This window comes from Gambusia affinis, linkage group LG05 (assembly GCF_019740435.1).
Source record: "Gambusia affinis linkage group LG05, SWU_Gaff_1.0, whole genome shotgun sequence".
Taxonomy (NCBI): Eukaryota; Metazoa; Chordata; class Actinopteri; order Cyprinodontiformes; family Poeciliidae; genus Gambusia; species Gambusia affinis.
Window position 1 is genome coordinate 6922659 of NC_057872.1, and position 24842 is coordinate 6947500.

A 24842-nucleotide genomic window follows, 5' to 3' on the forward strand; every position below is an offset into this window, starting at 1 on the left:
AGCAGGAAATCATGATAACTGAGTAATATTACAAAGATTACTGCTGTGCTAACGCTACATAGCAAACAGCCTGAAGGAGTCGCGGAGGGGGACGGTCTTCACTCCGCTACAGAACCAGGCTGTGTGGCGCTCCAGAGCTGCAGGCAACACTCCAATCCAACAGATTTAAAAACTATCCGGCTCACCAGGGAATTCCCTCCCCTCCCCTCTGAGTCAGAGAGCAGGCTTTCCCCGTCTCTCTCTCTCTCTCCCTCGCTCTGTTTATCTGTCTGTCTCTATTTTCCCTGCCTCTAGTGCTCATTCCAGCTGTGGAAAGCAGGGCAGGCCAGAACACACACAGCAGTAGGTGTGCCAGGTATGTCTTCCTTCACCTGTGCCAGAAGGGCGGTTTGGACAAAGCTGGCACAAAACAAATAACAGCAACGCCGCGAAAGCCAAATCCAGCTCCACACAGCACACGCTGATGGAAAGTTTAATAAATGCGCAAGCTGTGGCTCTGCAGAAGAATTTCTTTTTCATTCCATAAAAGGGGAAAGTGGAGGGAGGGAGGGAGGGAGGGAGGGAGGGAGGGAGGGAGGGGAAACATCTTGATGAAAAAGCAACGAAACGGGGATTGCTTATATAGGAGCAGAAACAAAGACATCAAGTCTGGATTTCTTTAGTTTGCGGTGATCTGCCTGTTAGCTTGATCTGATCTCAGTTTTACGCGTCATCAAAAGATGAGCATGAATAAATTTGATGGGGAAAACTCAAAATTCACAGCAGGATATAGGCTCTCTCCTCACACACCTGGAAACAAACGGGCAGCCTTTCTTTATGGAAGTAAATATATTTCTTTAGAGGCCCTGCCTTTTTCTACCTTTTTCCTTCCTTATCCTTTCTTTCCAAGAGCTCCGCTCTTTTCCGCTTCTCCTCTCTGCAGGGAATCCTTCGGTGGATGACTCACTGACAACACTTCCTCCTGAACAACACAAACAGGCCCGCGGGCTAGCGGCTAGAGTGTGTGCTGGTGTACACAACGGCATCAGCAAAAGAGATGCACATCCAGCAGAATCGGAGAGTTTGCATCAGTTATCCTGTGGGTGACGGAGGGGCGGGGGGTGGATGTGACGAGGACGGATGGGACGCTTAAAGGGAGAGTAATTATTTTTCAAGCCGCTTTAAAGGTTTTCCTGCAGCGGCAACGGGAATAGCTCGGTTTATTTGACACTGGGGGGATCTGATGAGGTTTAGGGGAGGACAGACAAACAAAATAAAACCAAAAACAAAGGAGGAAGGGATGTTTTATCTGCATGAATGGCTAAAAAAAAGTTCATCAATTTAATATTCCATCGTCATGTCACAATGTCTTACAAAATAATTCACGACCCTTGAATTTGAACTGAAGCAAAAAAATAAATAAAAATGGAAAACTGTAGAAGTCCCCCCGCCCCCCGCACCCAGGATTCAACTGTGACCTTTGAGCAGCTTCGCCATTAAATATTGTCGCCACCACTGTGTTGCACAACAGGGGTAACTGGTCACAGTTGGCTTTCCAACACACAATCAGGTGAAACTGCAATTTGCTGCACTGGGTTTTCTTTTTGTCGGCGTTTCACAATGAATGGAGATGAATACAAATGCACGCCACACTTTTAGGATTTTTATCTGTAAAATCTAGAAAAATTAAATAAAAATAAACATAACATTCAATCAAAAAAATAAAAAATTAAAATCTGCTAATACGCAATATTTTCCCGCTAATATTCTGGAGCTACAAGCAGCAGAAAAACAGGTGAAGTATGTTGGGTCCACTGTATGTGATAAACAAAATTTGGTAGTAATTAATTACTAGTTACTTTTGCTCGATTGCATTTATTTGAGTAACTTTAAAAAAATTGACGAGTAATTTTACTAAGCTGTACTTTTTAAAAAATTTTACTTGAGCAGGTTTATTATGAAGTATCGCTGCTCTTAAGTGGAATTTCTGGATACTATGAAATATTCCTTCATTCACTCTGAGTAACCTCAGTGAATGAAGAACAACCTTATTTCGACCAACAGTTTGACACACACACACAGTTTGTACTGAAGTTTCAAAAGTTTTATATTGAAAGAAATTGAAAACTTCAGTTTAATTTCAGTAAATAACGTTTTGAGAAATTCTTACTGTTGATAGAGAGCCAGTTGTGTAATTATTCTCTAAAGACTCATGTATATTTTAGACCGTTTCTTCCTTCAACCACTAATTGTTAATGGGACAATTTCGTGAATGTTTCGGGTATTTTTAGAAAACCAGAGCATTTAAACAAAACAAAACAAAAAAATGCAAGCATTTATGATTCATAGTTGGCCCATTAGCACTAACGAGCTTTTAGAGCTGCCTGTGATCTCGCTCTGACTCAACTTAGATGACTTTAACTGCGTAGGATTATTCGTGCACGTTGGACCGAGACACCCCCAAAAATCCATCTGCTGCTTCGTGGAACATTCTGGAAGGTGTTTATTGGAGTCAATTTCGGAAAGTGAGCAGCCATTCTGACCTTCGATGGCAGCAGCAGTAAATGGCTGTCACCACTGTGGCAAAGGCAGTGATTGGTTTCTGTGCCTTCCAAGGGGTTTGGCTGCGCTCGAATGCGTGTGTCTCTTTGCGTGTAATGGTAACTGTCTGAGAGAAATAATCGTTGTGGTGCGACGCTTTCAAGGGCTCATTTAGTCATGAACTTTTCCAGCAGAAAATAAAACCAAAAGTTACAGAGAGAAATGTGTAAACCAAGTGGATGGTGTTCTTTAAATCATTTTGATGGTGCTCCTCTGACGCAGAATGAAGGAAATCTTACTGTGAAACGTTTTAAAAATAGAATTTATTTTTTTTTAGGTAAGATGCCAAAATAGTGGAAAAATTTTTAGCCAAAAAGCTACATTTACTGAAGTGTGTGTGGGTGGGTGCGTGTGTGTATAAGGCTGTAAAGGGCTTTTCAACTCAGAGCAGCAGGTTATTAAAGTTTACATAAAAGCGGCCTCAGTAGCAAACCGATAACCTTTCTTCTGATCTCCCTCTAGTCAACGGCGAGTCCAAAAACAAAACCACTGAACTATCAGCAGCAGACCAAAGCTTGGGGATCCCAGCGGAGACGAACTCCACACCGGCTAATGTCTTTAGCAGGTATCGAGGATAGAGGTAAGAAAAACTGAATATCGAGGAGGGAAAACAGAAGAACACAAGGAAACGGGGCAGAAGTAAGAAGCGTGGGTGAAAGACAGGAAACACAATCCTAGAAGGGGGTCACAGGCCTCAGACAGCAGGGCATGTATGAAGAGTTTCCCCTCCAGGGACCACCTCTATCCCTCCATCCCACCCACTCCATGACTGAGTCAATCCAGGAAGAAGGAGACCCCACATTACCAACATCCAACCCCTTCCTCTCAACACATCACAACTTCCTTATTTTAACTCCAGATTCTCCAGAGTCGACCTTTCAAACAGGGAAAAGCTACAAGAATCTTCAGATCACGAAAGTTACCAGTTTTGCAAACTGTTTTCTATATGTAAAATCACCCTAAAGTGCTGAAATAACTTTACATGTCAATTATGAGTGTTTTATATACAATGTAAAGTATTATGTTGCTTTCTGAAGAGAGGTGTTGTTGTGCTGCTGCTGCATGTTTGACATAAGTTGAGAAAGGTGTGTGTTGGGGTGTGTTTGCATGTGTGGGTGCATCTAGCTAAGTGTTCTCTGAGGTGTATGCAGACAACTATCTGCCCTACCCCGAAAAGCACAAACTGCTGTTAAAAACAGAAAATAGCAACTAGAACAAATTTTCCGCCATCGCTTTGGCGCCCATTCTAGCATGGCACCCCATGTAGTTCATACCCACTTCTGTGCCACAGTGTGAGTGGGGCTGGGCATTTTTGAATATTATTGTTTGTTGGTTTGTTTTCATTTGCAAAAAGCTATTTATTTTTCATCTGCATAATGTTTGAGCAGATGACAAACATAAAAGGAGTCTCACAGGTTTGCCTGATTAAAACAAAAAAGTGTGCAATAGTACATAATTTTGGGTTAATTATCTTTTCTTTGTGTGTCTGTATATTCCTAAACAGATAATGGCAAAACCCTTTATTTATCCATCTTTTAAAATATGGCTGCACCAATGTTTACTTGGCAGTGTCCTGATCTTTGTGGTGCTTCTTACTATTAGGTTAAAATAAAAGCAAGATAATTATGGCGTGATAAAAGAGAAACATATTTTTCACATCTGAATCTTTTTCGGTTAAAAAGCCGGTGAACCAAATGTTAATCAGTCTTTTTGAATTGCGATGGAGGACGGTGCAAAATCCCTTTGGACACCGCTGGCTTAGAGGAACTGTGTAAATGTGGTCACTCATTTGAATTCCTCATCAGAAAAAAAACAGTAATCTCAAATTTGATGGAAAAATCAAATTTGAGAAAGGGTTTAGCGGTGACAGTCGAGGCCTTTGAAGTCGAGATTATGCCAGTGAGTACAAGTTTAATTTGATTTTCTTTTTGGGCGCAAACACAGCATTGTTCATGATCATCAGTCAGTCATACACAAACTTCGATTCTAATCGTTCCCTCCACCCACGGCGTTGAGGAGAAAAAAAAGAAAAGAAGTAAAAACAAAGAAAAAGGAGAAACAAAAAGGAGCAGCAGCTCTTTGCCAGACGTTCACCCCGGTTGCTCTTCGCCACAGCTGGCAGAGTGAGTGGAAGGGTTAACTGTCAGGAGCCGGGGCAGTAAGTGAAGACAGAACAGCACGGCAAAAAGGAAAAGTGAGAAAAAGAGATATTGCACATGCCCTGGTTGTGATTCATTCCTCTACTTGTGGCGAGGACCAAAGTACAGGCAATGGAAACTTCAACAAATGTAAATACGCTTTGGTTAAAAATATAGTGGCCTAATGCGCACCACATGTTGCTTTCTGGCAAGTCCTGCTCTATTTTGACGGGAAGAAAGACTTGAAAAAACACAACTGAGAAGGAGAAGGGCAGAGACATTTTAAAGAGATATTAGAGAAAGGGGGAGGGAGGTGATTAAAATGCAGAGAACACACAGTCTGGGGAAGGTTTGTGTCCAGTTTTACCCTGTGCCTTCTCCACGAACACCACCTTGGACTCGGGGAGGAAGTTGAGGCCGCCGAGGAGCATCATTTTGCCTCCGGTGGCGGGGTAGCTCTCCACGCTCTGCTTCTCCACCAAGGGAAGCTCCTGAGCTGAGCGCTGAGCTACAGGGTCAGACACACACACACACACACACCTCTTTCAGAATTGAGTTCAAGTCCACGTGAACACACTTGTAGATCACAATCTACTCTGAGACGAGCATGACCAGGACACGGCCTGTAAAACAGCAGCTTTTCATTAAGAAAACCGGCTTATCAAATTTATTACGATGATTTCATGACCTCTTGCGAAGAGGTTTTCAGCCAACAGCTGCTTTTTTTTTTTTTTTTTTTTAAAGCCGGAAAATAATTCAGAAGAATACGTTCACGGTCAGATCTTCTCTTCATTATTTCCATCCAGCCGCCTGTGGCCAACCACCTGTCTCTGCTTTCACTGAAATGAGGCGAGCCGGGGGTACCTCTGACCTCTGGACTACACCGACGGGAATCACAGCCAGCCGATTGAACCGAGTGCTAATTATCACGTAGACGTGGGTTTCGCTTAGGAATTAACTTTTTCTAAAGATCTTAAGGCCCCAACCCTCAAAATGCTCAGGAATGGGGCGTACTGTGGTGGCGTAGGGGATAGCGCGACCCACATTTGGAGGCCTTCAGTCCTCAACGCGACCGTCGCTGGTTCGATTCCTGGACCCGGCCGACGTTTGCCGCATGTCTTCCCCCCTCTCCTTTCCCTTTCCTGTCAGCCTACTTTCGAATAAGGGACACTAGAGCCCACAAAAAGACCCCTGGAGGGAAAAATGTAAAAAAAAAATGCTCAGGAATGAAATTCCGTTAGAAGCCCAACCGCAAGCTATAACATCAGCGGCGTCTCGCTTCGATTAGTTTCTCGGGTGCCGATCGAATTGCATGTACGCGCAGGAGTGAACGACAAAGAAACAGAAGTCCCTCACAATGAAATCATTCAACCACGCCAAAACTGGGGCTGGCAGGTGACCTTCGAAGGACCTTCGCTAATGGGGGGCTTTTAGCTCAACGACTTGGGCATTCATAAAATGTTAATTTGATAAAAGTAACATGTGTTCGGCACGACAAACAATGCAACTTTTTTTTTTTTTTCCCCTCCTCTGTGAATTCCTTTGATTGTATAAACCTTATTGGGTCCAGAGGTACTGAATTTGTTCCAGTAGGTAATAAAATAATGGCTCCTTTTATTGCATTGCAACAATAGATCCCACTTTTTTCCTAAGTGGAAAGCAATTGGTAGAGATTTCTTTGTTTGTTTTCTGTGTGCGTGTGTGTGTGTGTGTTAACGTCTCGGACTTACAGCATTCAATGGGGTTTGAGGCGACTTGCAGGGACACCGTCCTGCCGTTGGGCTGGTTGATGTGCACACGGAACACCAAACGCACACGGGTGTTTTTCCGACCGATGTCCGTCTCCCCTTTGCGCAGTTCGATGTCGGAATTGCGCAGCTTCAGGATCCCTGCGCAGTCGATTCTAGAGGAGAGGGAAGAGGGCGGAAAGAAAATCTGAGTATCAATTCATGCGCTTTGCTGTCAGTAGGGAAGCATGAGGTTCACTAGTTTTTATTTTTCTTCTCTACCGGCACTTTTTAAGTGATCAGATCCCTCGACCTCCGGGGGTTTTACAGTGTTACAACCACAAACCTCAGTGTGTTTTACTGGCATTTTATTTGACAGACCAACTCAAAGTAGCACATAGAATAAAATAAAGCGACAAAGGCTTTCCACATTTTTCACAAATGCAAATCTGAAAAGTGACACCTCCATTTGTACTTTGCTATCCTAAGCCGATACTTTCTTGAACTATTACAAAGCCAAGTATTACAAAGTTTCGTCAATCTGGAGACTCAAATATAGGACATTTCACATCAATTTTCAAGTCTTGCCACAGACAACACTAATTGGATAAACGTCTGGACTTTAACTGGGCCAACTCATAAAGTTCTTCGATGCAAACCATCCCATTGTAGTTCCGGCTTCAGGGTTTCTGTTGTGTTTCGCTCAGTCCGTCTTTCCATCAACTCTGAGTGTTGCTGTTGTTGGTAAAGACAATGAACCCTGTGGAATGATGCTGCCACCACCATGTTTTAGAGTGGAAAATGGCATTTTCAGTGACTATGTACAGTGTTAGCTTTCCACCACACTTAGCATTTTCTACATAGGCCAACATACCCTAAAAACTTGTTCTTTTCTTTTCACTTTTGGTCTGTGATGGAAAATCCCAATAAAGCACACACAGGTTAATGGATCTAATGTGACACAATGTGGGAAAAAGTCCAGAGGGTGTGACACATTTTGAAGCAAAACTCTACAGCAGCAGTTGAAATGTAATAAAATTGTTAATTTAGAGCAATTTTCATACTATAAGGTAATTTTGGCGTCACTGTTTCAGCATATTTCAATGGTTTACCTAATGTTCTAAGCATTGATAGGGAGATTATTATCAGAAGCCAGTATCACATTTGTCCTTTCAGGCCAACAAATTCATTCATTCTTCATATATAATCATTTCCACATGCAGCAGCAGACCATTCCCTCAGCTGTCTGTCTATATTTATTTCGTTTTACAATTTGGGAGGTAAAGAGCTAAAGTTTCTCACCTTCATTTTGGAAGGGGAAAGAAAACAGTTTTCTTGCCGGCATTTATAAATTGAAATATAACTAATCCGGCTGGTAAAAAAAGGGAGGGAAAACAAATGGGATATACTCTGGCATTTTACTTGTGCTAGGTGGTAGATTTTCAGGCAGTACTCCTGGAACATGGCAAATGTCAGGGTTTGCACCACTTTTTTTTTCTTTTCTTTTTTTTCCGTGCTTTTGGTTTGCACAACACGATCAAGGAAAAAACTGAAATGAGCAGTCTAGACAACCACTACTTATCAGATTTACACAATCTGGTGCTCGTTAACCATATAACATCAGCCCCAGGGTTAAAATCAAGTGTCTTTTTCTCCGCTTATAGAAACTAATGAGGAAATTACATCTTAACTAATCGAATAGTAATTAAGAGAAAGGTTAAAAGCAACTGCAAAGTCTCACAAAAACAAAAAACCCAAAACGGTCAAACAATCTCTCTGGGTTTTCGGATTGAGTTGAAGCTGCGTCGGTTCGGTTAGCTTTTGTGCACCAACAGACTGTTTTTTTTTGTTTGTTTGTTTGTTTTGTTTTCCAAGAGGAAAGAAGGAAAACCGAAGCCGTCTGAAATTACAGCTTGCTACCTTCTGCATCCCACACAACAAGCAAACGATCGCCGGCAGATAGAAGAAGAAAAAAAGAAGCTGTCTGATCGAGGTGGTTGGTAAACATCTCAGTGGAAAAAGGCAGTTAAAGCCTTTCTTCGTGTCTGTCAGAGGAAAGCAGAGGAAACTTTCCCTCCTCTGCTTTCGGCCTGAGTGTGAACGTCAAAGAGGAAAAGAAACTTCCTCTTCAAAAGCCCTTTTTTTTTTTTTGTTCTTACTTTATTGTTAATCAAACCAGAGGAGACACATTAACTTGAAGAAATAAGCAGTGCATGGAAGTGTGTGAGTTTAAGAAGAATATTGCGGTTCTGTTGGACATGGCATGTCGAACTAATACCAGAAAATGCTTTAAGAATTAAACTACCTGTAATCATTTTTTTTCCAACATGTTTTTAGAAAAAAAAAAAAAAAAAACAATATGTAAGTGGCAAAGTGCAAAAGTAATGCGGAGTAGAGTATTGACCTTATTTAACGTCCGATCCAGTGGGTTATCCCTAACACAGGGTTCTGGGAACAAGTCCAAAAAATATCACCAGCTGCCATGTCTGAAAGGAGCCTCTGGAAAAGAGCTGCTTCCTGGACACAACGTCGAGTTCTGCTTTGACTTCCTCCCATGTCCAAAAACATGGATGTCTGACTCTAAGCTGTCCACAGAAGAGGGTCCGTCTCCAACAAGTTCTAACGTTCAGGAGGACATTTCCACTAACACTTCAGGTTGTAAGTGGTCAGTAGTATCCATGCGAAGTGAGGCTCCTGTCTCTATTACGTTTAACTTTTTGATTTTGTGCAGACAACACCCTGTTAATGGAATCGGTTCACTTCACTCATGATCCGTCCTGATCGGAAACTGAGAATCAGAGTATCAGTGCAGTCAGTGGAAGAAAATAAAAGATTCCAGAAGCGCAGTGGTTTTCTTTATGTCTGGACATCTCTGTGGCGTTTTCAGGTTTCTAGTGAATCAGATATCATAAGCGGAAAGCTGAATACATAAAAACAAAGTGTGTTGTTTTTTTCACAGTTATGATAAATCACATCAGAGAATACATATGGAGACTGGGGTATATAACCAAGCTAATTTCAGATATATAACCTTGTAATCAATGTGTGGTGTAATGTATATAAAATACAGTTTAATTGCAGAGCTGTGTAATTCTGACTGCTCTCTCTCACACGTAATAAAACTTTAACTCTGCTTCATATTTAAATAATTAATGGTTACTGCTGAAAGTTTCCTGTAGGCTCCAGTAGAGTTAGAATAAATGAACGATTTAACTATAACATAATTGATTTGACATAACGGCACATCAGAGCTTTTTGCTCTCAAATATTAAGTTTTGACTCATAAACTGGCGGATTTTACTGTGTTGTGGATTTCAGGTTATGAGGAGTTGCTTTACAGCCTTCGACTGTTTTAGAGAGTTGCTGATTTTATTTTGCTGTGAATATTCCATCTTTTTCAATTTTGTGAGAAAGCACATTTTAAAAAAAATAATAATAAATGAAGTGAGATTGAGCTGAAATCTCATGTTACAGTTTTATAAAATGGGTAAATGGAAACTGGTACGGAAATTTGTGTGTCAGAATTTGTGTGGCAGGTTTCTTCAGCTTTTTCTGGAACATCTTAAATATACCATTTTTGCAGCTGCATTTGCTCCCCAAAACATGCTACCAAATGTGAAAAAAAAACCTAAACAAAACAAAGCAATGAAAGTTGTCATTTAAGAGTACAGCCCACTTTATAGTCTTCATGGTCATATTTATTTATGAATGTTTGATTTATTTGACCAGAATATAGTTTGACGTATCGATCAACTGGCATTTCATAATTGACTTGGATATTACTTAATAAAACATTCAGATTATGAGTCGGTATGTGAGGATTTATCCAGTAAAATATATATATACTCACATTAATTCTTAATACTGTAGTGGTTCTGACAGTAACAGCATGTTAAATGGGCAGTATTTTTATTTTATTTTTTTCCCAACACACTTGTTACTTTGGTAAGAATGTTTTGGCACATTTATCTTGCTGTCATAAATTAACACACTAGCTGACATTAACATAGTTGAAGCACTTCATACGGGTGGAATGGTGACTGTATCCTGACCTTTGCAGTCCCTGTTTATACATGTCGAGCAGAGTTAGTCAACCATGAACTGTGTCGGCCTTAAAAACTGTGCACCTCCAGGGGTTGACAGGACAGAGGCCTATTTAGAAATATGTGCCGTAATGATCACGCGTTTTGTTTGTATGGCTAAGCCATAAAAGATGGCGCCAAAGGGAGAAAAAGAAAACTAAACTAAACATTGAGTTTTTAACGTAAGGACAACTTCAAGAGGAGATATGGAAAAAAGGTTGGATAGCGACGGGGTCTCAAAGCGCTCACATGGCTCTCATGTTGTTTTCTGGCAGCAGAGGGATCTCCAGGATCTTGGTGTTGGATTGCATGACTTCGTGGCTGGCAGTGGAGACGGTTTTGCCGGTGATCCGGTGGACCTGGTAGAAGGCATGCGGTCGCAGGAGGCGATCGTCTGCGGTCCCGATGAAAAGCTGCAGGGTGAGCGGCTCGCTTTCCATGTAGCCGTAAAGCTGGCGGGGAGAACAAAGAAGCCGAGGTGAGAGAAACGCCAGCTGTCACGACTGTCGCCTGAGGCATCTTCAAAGATAACGCAAACATTGCTGATTGACTCCAATAAACACCCTTTTCAGTAATTCACATCTTTTGAGCAAATTTTTGCCTCTTAAACAAATAGGGATTACTTTTTATTTATTTCTGATTCTCTGTAAAATAAATTATTCTTTGGGTCTACACACATGAACAGTCTAAAGAGTTTCCCATCATTTCACTCCAAAGTAAAATCTCACAATGCTTTAAAAGCTTTGAAGTGAGGAAAAAGAAAACACATAGAAGGTAGCAGCCAACTCAGGTAAAGGTGATCTACAGCTAATGTGTGATGCTCCTCTTTCATTTGGTTTTTCACAACTGTTGACAGATTTATAGCCAATTTTCTGTAACACTCATTGGTTGAATCAAGACAAGGCAACAGTATTTTAGATGCTGACAAAACATTCTTAAATCTTAGGAAAAACAACTGTGACAGAGACGTAGTTGATTGAAAGCTTCAACTAAATTTGGACACAATAAAACTAAATCTGGATACACACATGCGCACACACACAAACCTCATGGGTTATTTTTATAACCCAGATCCAGGCTCCCACGCTGCCATTTTGAACTGACCAACCAGATCACACTTCATTAAAACTCTTCCACAGGACAAAGAAGAAAAAGGATGAGAGAAATATCACTACAGCATCATTCAAAACTTTAGTTCAAAGACTTGGTTTATCTACTGCAAACAGTTTATTAGCTTGTGCTAACTACTGCCTGAGTGGTAGCTAGCACTACTACTGACTACTCGGGCAGTAGTTAGCTACTACTAACTAGTGTTGCTAACAGTAGTTAGAGTAAATAATGTTCGACAACAATACTACTGAAGCGTCAACTAAAAAGAATAACCCATAGCTTGGATTACACCAATAAGAAATATTTGGGTAAAAATAAAAGATTTTTGTTGTTAGAATGTAGATAAAAATAATACCTACATTATGTAAAACATTTATTGACAATCGACTGAATTTAGATCAAAATATTTATGCTCAGCAGTATAAAATATTTCTCACCTGTCTTGACTTCATGTCCAGATCTTTGTCGAACAGTTAGCACTAGCGTGCTCTAAGTACATAGCAGGTAAAAGGCTAATTGTATTTTTAGTGAATAAACTTGTTCTCTAGTGGGAGCGACATTACAACATACTGAATCAAATTCATGAATAACTCAAAACAAAACAAATAATGATGAAACACAGTTCAAACCTGAACTAAAAGTTGAATATAGCTTCTTAGCCTCTGTATAACAAACCATTAGATCAAAGGGGGAATGTTAAGTATAGCTAACATTAGCTTGTGCTAACTACTCAGGCAGTAATTAGTATTATTGCTACTAACTCATTTTAAGGATTAAAGTGTGCTGGACTGAACTTGTGTAAGTCAACCCAGGTCTGGGTCACTCCATACTGGACCCAGGGCCAGATTTGGACACAAACCAAAGCTGGATCGGTTTTAACTTCGCACATTTTTCAAGTGAGGAAGGTGGCACTAAAACAACCCCTCTATGCAGTACAACATCACCTCACCCCTTCTGCCTTCGGGCAGTTATGAACTTGCATTATGATTTCCATTAAAGCTCAGAGACTGTGTCCCACTGTGATGAAAGAGACTTGTGTATCGGTATCACCACTTCAAACGACTACCGCTTCCTCTCGTACGCCTCCATTAGCTGCTACTGCTCAACTAATAAAAAGATCAAATATTTGGGAAAAGGTAGAGAGAACCTGCTTGGCCACGCACCGATTGAAAATCACTGTTAACTTGAAGAGTCCAGGGGTAAAAAACATTTTGTTCTTCACCATCTAGCTGACGTCAACGTGTTAAAACTGACAATTTAGTGTGACAACAATGTTTTAAAATAGAAATAAGGAGACAGTGTTTTAAATTCTTTGGGGGTGGTTCAAAAACAAATAAAGTTTGCGAGTGATTTTTGTCCAAGACAGTTTACTAACCACATGATTTGGTGAAACTGTTGGTAAATGCCATGGACCTCCCAGCATTCACATTTTCACTGCAGTGCAATGTTCCCAGATGGTTAGAAGAGTGAATGTTTTGTGTGGTTAGAGATCTCTCCCACCTCAGAAGGGCAGCGAAGCTGTACAATCCACCAGGTACAGTGGACACAAAAACTATCGAGAGTACCCTGTCAACATGCGAGCCCCCACGGATCCGCCCAGGTAGCACTCTCTGCCGCTTGAAAATCTGCTGTGGGAGATCGACTACTCAAGACCGGGGCTTGCAAAAGCCGGGACTCTGACAAAATCCCACAAATTGGTCAATTACCAAGGCACACACCAGTGCTGCCACAGACAAATTTTCTCTGAGCTCCGTCCGAGTGAAAACAGCAATAACGTCAAATGGAATAAAAAGACCCCAGTTGTTTATCTACTGGAATGACTCAGAGCAAAATGCAGGCCACATGTAACCTATGACATAATCTGATTAATTGGTTTCTAATTACCTTTAACAGGGCGGCCAGACCAGTGGTTGTGAGGAAGAGTGATACGACTGGAGGGCTGTCGTATTTAGGTCTTCGAAAAATTAGGGCTACAATTCCATGGATCGGTAATGCTTCTGGTTCAGAAACAAAGTTGTCTGAGGAGGCGAACTTAGTCCAGCGCTAAGAAAAAATGTGTGCCGTCTAAAGTTAATGAGATAGCTTTTGGACAAACGGCAAGTTTGAGTGTGTACCTCTTTCTCTTACCAAGTTTCCGAATTAATCACCTTGAGTAAAAATAGGGTATGAGCAGCCATTCAAGTCAAGTATATATCCATATGCGTCTGTGATCTAAGCACCAGTTCTTATCTGGCTTTTCTCTATGATTCGCCTATCAAGGAATCATATAGCAAACAGTAAAGCTGTAGCTGTCAATCATCGTCGCTTCCAGCTTTTACTTCTCCAGTGTCAGTAGTGTCTCTAGCAGCTGTGTCGACCTGTGAGCTAGTCACACATGCTAGTCATCAGTGAGTTAGGCCGAGGTCAGGAGCTTCTTGAAGTCTTGGCATCCCAAGGGACCACTTCATCTGCGCGGTGATCTCACCGACGGGCCCTGCTCGCCTTGTTATATTTTACTTATAGTGTCACCGGCAGCAATTATGAATACGCACACATGCTACCAGTTACCGGCGCGTTGACTCGTGTGAGGGCCACGGCGACGCGTGAGATGCAAATCTGAAACTTGGGAGCGTTAAATGGCGTGATGTGGTGTTTTGGATTAATGAGACGCGGTGCAGTTGGCCTGCAAACCGGTGCCGCCTGTCACTTTTTCATGTGTGGATTTTCGTCTTGGGGGTTTCTCAGTGACCTTCAGCCGTTAGCTCAGCCTCCACATGGCTGCAGGGTGGCCCAGAAGAGAGGCAGGACGGAGGGAGCAGTTTGGCCTGGGTGGGGAAGGGGGGCCTTGTCTTCTCACTCGTCTTGCGGTAAGACACTGTGATTCCGGTATCAGGACTCAGAACCTCATGACCTCATGGGGGAGAGGAAGTGATTAATGAGGTCGGATAGTCCTCTTGGTGACGTTAGCCTACCCGGCAGCTAGAGAAAGCAAGTGTAGTCCCCCGGGGCGACCTCTTTCAATTCTTTTTCCATATGTGCTCCTGCTGACCCTCTACCTAAAGTCCTGTCTCTGCTTCTGCCGAACCCCTGTGACGCTCAGTCAACTGCACATCGCAAGTAGAGTACTTCTTCCTTTTGTTTTGAGATGAATTTTTTGCATTTGTGTCCATTGGCAACTGCGAGGTTGACTTGAGAAGTACTAACTTCAACCAGATGAGATTCTTATGCTTTAATTGCAGCACTATCTGGCAAAGTTATTGCATAATTATTGTGAGAAAATCTAAACGGGGTTTAAATAGCGTTCCTATTTGGAACAATGTCTGAGAACTTTTTTTTTTCAGCTAGAGCTAAAATAAAATGTTTTCACATTTTGTTTGTTACAAAAATAAACTTCATTGTATTTTAACCCACAACCTAAACCCAAAGGTCAACCATAACCTCAGTCTGTTTTCCAACCTCTAACAGGTTCTCTTCCACAACAGTTCTGTATGCCACTCCTATCATCTTCCCCTCAAATCCAATTTGGTTATTTGTGTATAGAAAGGTATGTTGTCCCTAGCAACCACCATGAATTATTGTTGAGGATGATTGAATTATTGTTCAGGTGATTTTTATTGTTGGTTTTGTACCACACACAATAACTTGCATCCACGGCAAAAAAATTTCAGTTTTGGTTTCATTTAACAGAAGCACCTACCGAATAAATTGCCATACCCCTCAAACGGCTTTTGGGAAACTGCAAAGGCGTGTTCATATAAGTTTCTTTCAACAACGGCTTTCTTTTGGCATTCTGTTTTCTAGACGGGTGAGATCAGAAGGCAGCTGGTTGAACTGAATTTCTTTCAGTGGTCTCGGATTAGGGATGGGTGAAATGTGGAAAACAATCCTCTAAAGTCTTTTGAGAGGCACGGTGTACCTCTCCCTGATATCCGGTTTTGATTGCTTCGTTGTCATGCAAAACAGCTGGGGCTTGAGGTAAATATCACACGTTAGCAAATGGTACATTAATTGACTAACGGCAAACACATGTATAGTCTATTTCAATCAAAAGAACAAAAAGACATGCTAAAGCTTTCCAGGGCAGGCCATCCTGTATTTTGTTTAGTAATAGTGGCATTTAAAACGCTGCCTGCACCTGGCCTCCGCAGTGAAGCTGAAGCATTTCAACATGTTAAATGTGATGACTCAGAGCTAAATTAGTTATGTCTGTCCTGGCTGGAAATTGATTGTGAATACACTCCACAGGCGTGCAATGCGCTGCCGTCTCTCCCTCTTTAGCGATTCCTTTCATCACCGCCTGGAGAAATGTCATGACTCGTAGAAGTCCACGTGGCACAGAGAATCGGGGGAAGAGGAGTGCTGGAAGTAGAAGGGGGTTGGGGACTGGTAACTGGGGAGAAATGCAGCGGTCGGTTTAAGCTTTTTCCTACTATCCCAGTCTCTCCTCTGTCAAGTGCTGACACACACACGCTACCAGCCTTCGCTGTACCCAATTAAATATACACTCATCCAAGTTGTCTCTCCTTCCAGACTTTTCACCATCGCCCGCCTGGTCTAGTCACATCTCCCGTGCCCCATAATGAACACACGAAGCAACATATGCAATCCTTTAATGTGTTTCGTTTCCATGGAGGCCGATGCCACTCCATTTATAAGCAACCGAGAATCTATAGCCATTACAGTTTTGGTGGAACCGAGTGCTTTAGTGTTGCGTCATCAAGGGCACCGTTTCAAGCAAAAGCCCACGTCTAGACTAGTGCGGGTCCAAATTCCCTATAAAAACAATGGCTTTGTTTCCAGAAAAACCTGCCACGAGAAACCTCATCCAACCCTGCACAGGTTTTTTTTCTTTTCATAATGGAGATGATGCATTGATGATCACAGCTTCTCCTCTAACCACCCAATAACGCTACGCCCCTGGGCCATGCATCATGAATGTACGGCTTGTCTGGTTATCACTTCAAACCGGTGAAAACGATGCACAGCTTTCTGTACTTTTTCCACATGTTATTAACTGGTAATTAGTGGTAGCCCAACGCTGCTGTAAGGGAAGGAGAACCACAGTTTGCGAGTGACATAAATAGCCCTTTGGGCTACAAATAATAGTTCTGACTAAGCTCTAACAGCACCACAGGGTAAACCCAAGCCTTTTGAATATCAAACAAGAAGCAGCAGCGGATTTAATGAGCAATTAGCTACTACAGTATAGTTTACTGTAGAGTGGGAGGGGTTTCTTTGAGACATTACATAGGCGCAAAGTACCGGATCCGAAGGTGAAACCACACATCCAAAAAAAAAAAAACAACTTACTTGATGAGGTCTTTTATGTCGCCATGGCGGAAGCCTTTGGCAAATTTCATATACATTAAAGCTGCAGAGCAAAACAGAGATGGGCATTAAGTCATGCCCGTTATAGCTACATCCTGGAGAAATTACAGCACGTCTGTTTTTGCTTTAAGTTTAATGAAAGAGACTGTGTATGTGCATAGGGCAGTGATTATCCCCTATGAAAAAGTCATAAGGATGACTGCACTGCACACAGCACCCCACAGGTGTTGTTGCTTGCCGTTGCCAAGCATTAGACGGGTGTCACTTAGGCTCCACTGCAATACCACCTATTACACCAATTAGCATAGCCATATCAACAAGATCAAATTTTCTGCAGACTTACTGAGAATTCGATCTCTTGTTTTCAAAATAATGTAACGGAATAACTTCTTTCTGGAACTGTTTTTGACTGAAATATTTTTCAGTTCACATGTGGTTTTGATCTGGTGGACGGCAGACCAGGACATAGGCTAGAACCGTTATTAGCTCTGTTTCCTTGCAGCAAGATTGACTTGGGTTCAAATACTTCTTGGCTTTCTTGTGTAGACTTTGCAAGTTCTTCCTCTCCATGTCTGGGTTCTCTCTGGTTATTCTGGAGACAAAGTTAGGTTAATCTTTCACTCTAAAGTTATACTTGTCTACACGTGGGTTGTTTGTCCTCTAGCTGTCCAGTGTCCACCCTAATTCTCCCTCACTGACTGCTGGTGATAGATACCAGGTAGCAAACCTGAAAGCATTAAGTGGAAAAAGGAAATTATATGGGTGGCAAACTAAGATTTTACTTTGGTACGGCTTTGAAAATGCCTCTAGCATGGCTCAAGTGAAAAAGAACAGCATCTGGAACATTCTGAGAGGAGCCAACGGAATATCTTAGGTTTCCTAATGGGGGCTGTGGTGTGCTGCCATTTAGCAAAGTACGGAACTAGAATTGTGGCGGCCAAAATATCCACCCAACAATAAGAGAGGTAGCTAACAACCTGCAGAAAGTAAAGACGGATGGACAACGTAGTTTAAGTCTGACCTACTGAGGTGAGAGGCCCTGTATTACTCAGAGACACTTGCTATAACAAAAAGAAAATGCAAACTCTACACGGAAGAGTCCAAGTTGGATTTAAATTGCAGGATCTTCTTCCTGCCTGGCAACGGCAGCAGCGTGCAGGCCGCTGTAGAAACAGTGTATCCTTTCAGTCTGCTATGGCTACATGTTTTTTCACCTGGTGTTGCTTTCCAACACACGTGTCACCATCACTCACAGCACATGTGTCTGATCATGCATGAGCTAAGAAAACAATAGAGCTCTGCTTGACTGGGACCCAACATGAGGGAGGCCTGCTGGTGTGGGTTTGGGAAATCACTGAAGGATGAGAAGTTCACTGGGAACGACATCCCCTGGTCCTCTAGAGGGAGGGAGTGGGAGGAAGGGAAAGAGGCACGGGTGTGTGGAGGGGAGAGGTGGCATCTGAGGGGCCTTGGGAGCCTGACTCCTGCACATCCCCACCTACCGTGCTCAGGCAACCTCAGGGCTACTTGGGTCCTAATCAGCAGGATACAGAACATCTCTAGGGGGCAGCCAAGGCAAGTTCCAGCTGCCTTGTGACTCCCTCTGCCCCTTGTCTCTCTCTTTCTCTCCCTACATCCTCCAGCCTTAAGCAGCACAAACACACACACACACACGCATGCACTTCCTTGATCTGCCTCCTACACCCATGCCCCTGTGTCATTATTGACTCATTCTCCTTGACTGCGCCTCACCCATCCAGTGCCTTCCACTCATTACCACGGGGCGTTTGGGACCGCTGGATGCCCTTCCTTCAATGTTAAGACCATAGTTTCTCTCGACACCTCAACATGGACGAAGAAAGGGTTAAAATAAGCTATTGAAGTTAGATTTAAGAGAGATTTTCTATCTTGGACTGTGCAAAAAAAAAAACAAAACCCAAAAACCCTGAAGGCACCAAAAAATGTTCTTCGAGACATCATAAATTTAGCACGAACACATGATTGGCTCATCTTTATAGATATATCTTTCTGCTCACTGCCTTGCTTGGAGTGGTTTCCAAAGTTACAAAACCCTCAAGATACCCCAGCTGACTGCACAGGCGTAATAAATCTCCACTTTCCAAGAAGTCTGAAATATATGTGAAAAGGTGCGAGAGTGAAGAAGCATTGTGATGTTTGTATTACAGCTTTTACCTGGAGTCATCCCAAATTCACCTTTTAAATTTGAACCTTTTAAAGCACAGATTGAATTTATGAGTATTTATGTGTAAGGCAACACAGAGTGTTTTTTGTTGTTGTTGTTGTTTTACAGCTGTTTTAAAAGTTGTGTTTTTTTTCCATTTTGTCCTGTTACATCCACAAGCTGGAGTTTATTTGAATGCACCCTTCTGGAGGAGCTGCATAGATTCACTGCTCAGGTGGGAAAATCTGTCCACAGGGCAAATTTCAGTTGTGCAAACCTCAATTTTAGCATTTATGGCAGGTATTGGCTAGAAGAAAGCCACTGTGGAAGGAAAGCCTCAGGAAGTCTAGTCTAAGGTTTGAAAACCAATGAAGGGTTTTCAATAAATCAAATTCTGCTGGTGAAAATCTAACATTGCACATCATCTTGAACATAACATATTTAGTTAACGGGAAGATGAATGGAGCTACATGCAGGGAAGGAAGGATCTTGTACCCCATTAGAAAGTGAGGTTGAGGTTCACCCTAAACATACAGTCAGGTGTATAATGAATGGTTTAGATCAAGGCATACCCAGGTGTGTTTATGGTAGAGTTAAAGTCTGTACTGACTTCAGAATATACCTGCTAAAAGAGCTGCTGCTGTAATCGCAGCAAGATTGTTTTACAAAGAGTTGACAAGGCCTGTCACAGTAATTAATAATAAATAAATCAGTTAATTGCATGATAACTTAAAACAAGCTAAATAATTTCAATTTGCCTGACTTTTCGTTTTTTTTTTTTGAAAGACCATTTTGTTTGTAGACTTTAATTTAAAATGTCTTCCAGTACCACTGTTAAATGTTCATTAGGATTTAAAGTCTATTGATCTATGCAGCGTTATGCCATTACCTTTACTTGAAAATTGTCTCAAAACAACAATATTATTGTTTATCGCAATAACTCCTGGGACAATTTATCACTCAAAATAAATAAATATATACGGTGAAAGGCGTAAAGTTGACTCAGGGAGACTGAATCCGAATATAAAAACACTTAAGATTTAGACAAATCACCTAACCTTCTGATGGTTTGTCACATAAAGTCCCAATAAAATACTTCAATGTTTGTGAAATGGGAATTTGCAGTTTGTATACAGTTCTTGAAGTTAACTTATGGCTTTTTTTTTTTTTTTTTAACCCACTCTGGTTTGTGAAGAGTGAGCCAGACAGCACAGTAAGTCAAATCAAAGCCGGTCACACCTGCTGCAGCTGTGTATAGCAAGCTTGTGGCCCTCTGTGGTCCTCCGCCTCTCTCTGTGGCTGAAATGTTGATTTATGCATGTTGATGTACAAAGGTTTTTAATGAAGGGGAATAATGACCTGTATTTACAGAGAAAACCTGCGGGTTGACAGGCCTGTTTATAACGCCGCGCTGGCCAACAGCTGTCAAGTGCATTTGACACCGAGTAGACCAGGATGTGCTGACAACATCTGTTTACAAAACAGCTCCATGACAGTGCTAGCACAGTGCTAAGTGTTCAACACCAACAGACTGGACTAAATGCATGTTTTTTCAGAGTTTGATGTTCAAGAAACTGAGCATGCATCAAGCTATGTTTTGCTTGACAGAGCTGAAAATAATACAATTAGTCTTTTTGCTTTCTCCTTTAAATTAATCGCTTGAACGTCAAATTTACCCTCGGCTTTTGGGGCGTGCACACAGGACTAAATTCCCACCTTGTGTAAACTGAGATGCGAGCCCAACCTGATGACAGCGCAACATAGAAAGGAGTTCTGTGCTGCGCTGTTGGCGAGACTGACGTGTGCTCTTTAAGAGTTTGCCAAGTACAATAGTGAGAGGCAATGGTTCTCCTCTATACTAATTGAGCCAGCATGCACTGCAACTGGTCAAAGTGACCTTTTACTGGATTACAGCGCATTGACTCTGCGCTTCAGGGAGCATTAATAACGCAGCAAACAGAAATGTAGAGAAATGTAAAGCCTGCAGTGTGTACACATTGTGTTAAGTTACTAGAAAGGCCTCTGCTGGATAAGCTGTGGTAAATGGAAAATGGACTGTATATGTCACACTAGTTCCAAATTTGTAATCGTGAGAGTTGGTTAATAAGTAAAAAAAAAAACAGTCAATATACCTACTGTAGATATTTATTTTGTAATTTGCCTTCGGCATATAACCAAGCTAACTGGTCCCGGAAGAAATAGCCACTGGGTAATCTGAGAGAAATCAAGACCGAAGCACACATCTCTGTTCACAGTAACAATTAAGCAGTTGCTGCTGGGGGTACACCGATTGCAGTTTTCTGTCCGATACCAATCCTTCAAAAGCTTGGCGTGCCCATTTGGATTAAGGCCTATACCGATTTTTTTTTTTTTTGTCTGGTATGTTGCTAAATATAGCAACAATGTGCATTGATGCTATATTGTTGCTACGTTTACCAAGTTGGTAACATTGGGGTGACTATTGTGAACAACGCACGAGCAGACGTGAACCGGTAGGTGGATCTGTCAGTATATAAATACATAAATTTGTACTTGCTCAAAGGTACTCACTGGGACTTTCCACAGACATCCATGTTCCCCCAGATTTTTGTGAACACACTGACAACAGGTCATATCATAAGCATGAAATCACAGGCATGCATAAAACAAAACCTGTACAGCTGCGTGGAAGTCATTTAAAAGCAAAAATATTGTGATTTAAGGAATTGATATTGATTTTTACACTGCCTTACTTTTCAGTTACTCTCACTGAAAATGAAATTATGCTTCGTTCTCTACAAGTAGACAACCGTTGTTTAAATGACCGTTATTTATAAATAACTACACAGTGTGACTGTGAAAATGGTTTAAAGCCTCATAAAGTAGTAGAACATATTTGTCTTCACACGGTAGAAGTCCAATTTAGTCGAGGCCAGTTATTCTTAAAGTTTGGGGCGCACCCTTTAGGAGTGGCGCAGCATCAAGATCAGTATATTATCAAGTCTTTTATAAAAAGAAAGTGAAAAAGGTATGCCCTTAAATCTTATACAGGAACTGTTTGATTAATAATAAAGGTGTACCTTTACATAACATTCAGTGTAGATGTTATGAACCTCAGATGAGGATAAAAAGGGATAAAAACAGAGTCAGAATGGTGGATAGCTTCCCATAAAGTTACAACAATGGTAAAAAGAAATAAAATAAACACAGCTGATATCTATCAACTCTGTTCTTTTAAGGTGAATTGTTTGTCAAGGTACAATATTAGCTTCTGTTTAAAAATTCTCTGCAAAATTGAGATTTATTAACAATATTTTTGACCTTGAAAGTCTAGGCTCATCTCAGAAAAGCCGTTAGCTTGCGCCTCCAAGCTAACGGCTAATTCAGTGCTCAATTCCAGTCTTCAGCAGCTAATATCTGACAACTTTTGGATATATACCTGCTTAGATACAACTCAGTGAAAATGCCAAGTTCCCTAATCAGCAGTCATTCAGCTCTGCAGAAGTCTAGTAATGAGCCATTTATGTGTATTGAAGATGGGCTCAGTCTAAAAGTTACAGGATGGCAGCTTCCAAGAACTGAACCTGGATTTATAATAAATCAAGACAACAAAAAAAGACTTTGCTTACAGAACTTTGACATAAATTCCCTTATAAACCCAGAATGATTTCTTTAAATTCACATAACTAACCTGTGTCAATAATGAATATCACAATGGTAACATTTCAAAGACACTCGCATCTTCACTGCACTTCAGTTAGACGTACCTGAACCACAGGGTGTCCCCCAGACAGCGCCTTCACGGCTCCTCGGCTTCCCTCCGTCTCATAATGGGCCCTGTGGTGGGATTTTGGCTGCACCTCAATCTGCAGGTTGTACGGACCGGAGCAGGACGGCAGCTGCCAGTCAAGAGCCGGCAGTGAGTGGCTGCAAAGAACAGGACAAGTTGATTGCTCTAACCTGAAAGTAGCAACAGATTAAAATCACTGCTTTTATTTAATTGAATTTGCAGACGTGAACTTCCATGCGCGCCACTGTTCTCTCCATGTCAGGAAAATCTGGATCTAATAATTCCAAGCTTGCTTTAAATTAGCCACAAATTGGGCCACTTTGGAGTAATCCAACTGGCTTGATCTTCCTCCATTTCATCATGGTCCTAAATCTAACCAACAGCACTATTACACTGACATGCATACTTCTTTAGGCCAGGTTAATAATTAGTTGTGTCTTTTATGTACAAAAGCAAATGAAAAGCAAATGTGGCCCAGTTTGAGAGCTGTGTGTTTTACATTATGGCATTACAGGTGGAAACAGCCGCGACGAGTTAAGAAAGTGACAGCGGGATGAAAGACACTTCTGAGGCACGCAAACAAAACCTGGTACAGACCAGCGTTTAAGCTGCATTGTCGCGGGATTGGATAACACTGAGATTTGACGACACAAGCCCCGTCGGTTCTGAAGAGAGCGGATCAAGAAGCGCGGCCCGTCTTGGTGCGCGTGATATCTCCGTCTCCGAGCCGCAGCTGGCATCCCTCAACGTCATTGTTCTCCAGACAGAGAGTCAGAGATTCCCATGTGAGCGACGCAGAGATATCTAAACCAAAACAAACATGTGCAAGACAATATTTCTCGGCTGGCCGGATGCCTGCTAAACGCAAACCCTCAAACCCTTGACCCGTGGGGCGGTTCGACTGAAACCAATCTCTGGCATCTCTGTGGAACTTGCGGGCTGTTTGTTGACCCAAAACAAACTGATTTCCCCCCGCAGGGCTTTATCTGCCCAGACGGTGCATGACATCACGTTAGCTGTGGGGAGAAAAGATGGTCTAATGGCGCGACGGGCCAGTGCAGGGAGCCAGCTGATTAACTCCCAGACCGCTTCCCCTTCAATCGAGCCTGTCACCGTTACTTCCTGTTCCTCACTATCTTAATCAAACACTTGATTTCCGACAGGAAAGTGTGCTATTGGCTTGGAAAGACATGCCACAAAGGGGGGCTCACCTTGTGTGTTTCTTTGAACGTGTGTCTACACATCGTATTTGTGTATGAGTTGTTATAGCAACAGCTGCATACACAAGCTGAGCAACTCCTCTGTGCGAAATATGATTTATGAAATAGCTCTGATCTTCAAAGGGAGCTTGTTTGGAAGTGAGGAGCGTGCATCTTTGATTCTTTGCCTTTTGATACGTCCTTTGAAGATTAAAAACTGAAACAATCTTGTCCTCTCAGGAAAATAAGCAAAACTTAAAATAGATGCAAAAAGACAATACATGAGTCAGATTGGGGTGATGGATTGTCTACTCATTAAAACAGTGAGCTACAGGCTTAAAGGTAAAGATCAGAGGCCCGTTTAAGGTAGTAGAAGTCTGTGCATCTCTGCTTCTAAGGGCAGTTTTGGGGAAAGTTGCATTTGAATGATTAATATAAGTTATCCACTGGTGGCACTTTATTTAGAAAGGAGGATATCATCTGTTGTATATTATTTGTTTTACGGTAACCTTTGTAAATGTGACTCCCTGGTGCAACCCAGCTGCCTGTGACAAACTTTACAAAGACATGCTTCCGCCATGAGCTGTGGGTGGTGTGTAGATGGGGTTCTAGTCTGTGTGGGATTGCAGATAATGCAATAAATATTGCGTGGACTAAGAGGGAGCTACAAATTTCCTAAGTGGTGCCAGAGATTGTAGTTTGCATTTACGATCGGGACAACGAGACCTGATCATCCTGCTCACAAAAA

General features: G+C 41.8%; 1 protein-coding gene across 2 annotated transcripts in view; it reads right to left on the minus strand.

Annotated features, from left to right (window-relative positions):
• The window catches only part of LOC122831773 (nuclear factor of activated T-cells, cytoplasmic 1-like), a 76109-nt gene that overhangs the window by 45148 nt on the left and 6119 nt on the right, over positions 1-24842 (minus strand). For both annotated transcript variants that reach the window (XM_044118222.1, XM_044118221.1), the window contains exons 3-6: positions 22873-23032; positions 10777-10979; positions 6449-6621; positions 5086-5226 (exon numbers count right to left, since the gene is read on the minus strand). In XM_044118222.1, the coding sequence (XP_043974157.1) occupies positions 5086-5226; positions 6449-6621; positions 10777-10979; positions 22873-23032 (677 nt within the window). The remainder of the gene's footprint in view (positions 1-5085; positions 5227-6448; positions 6622-10776; positions 10980-22872; positions 23033-24842) is intronic.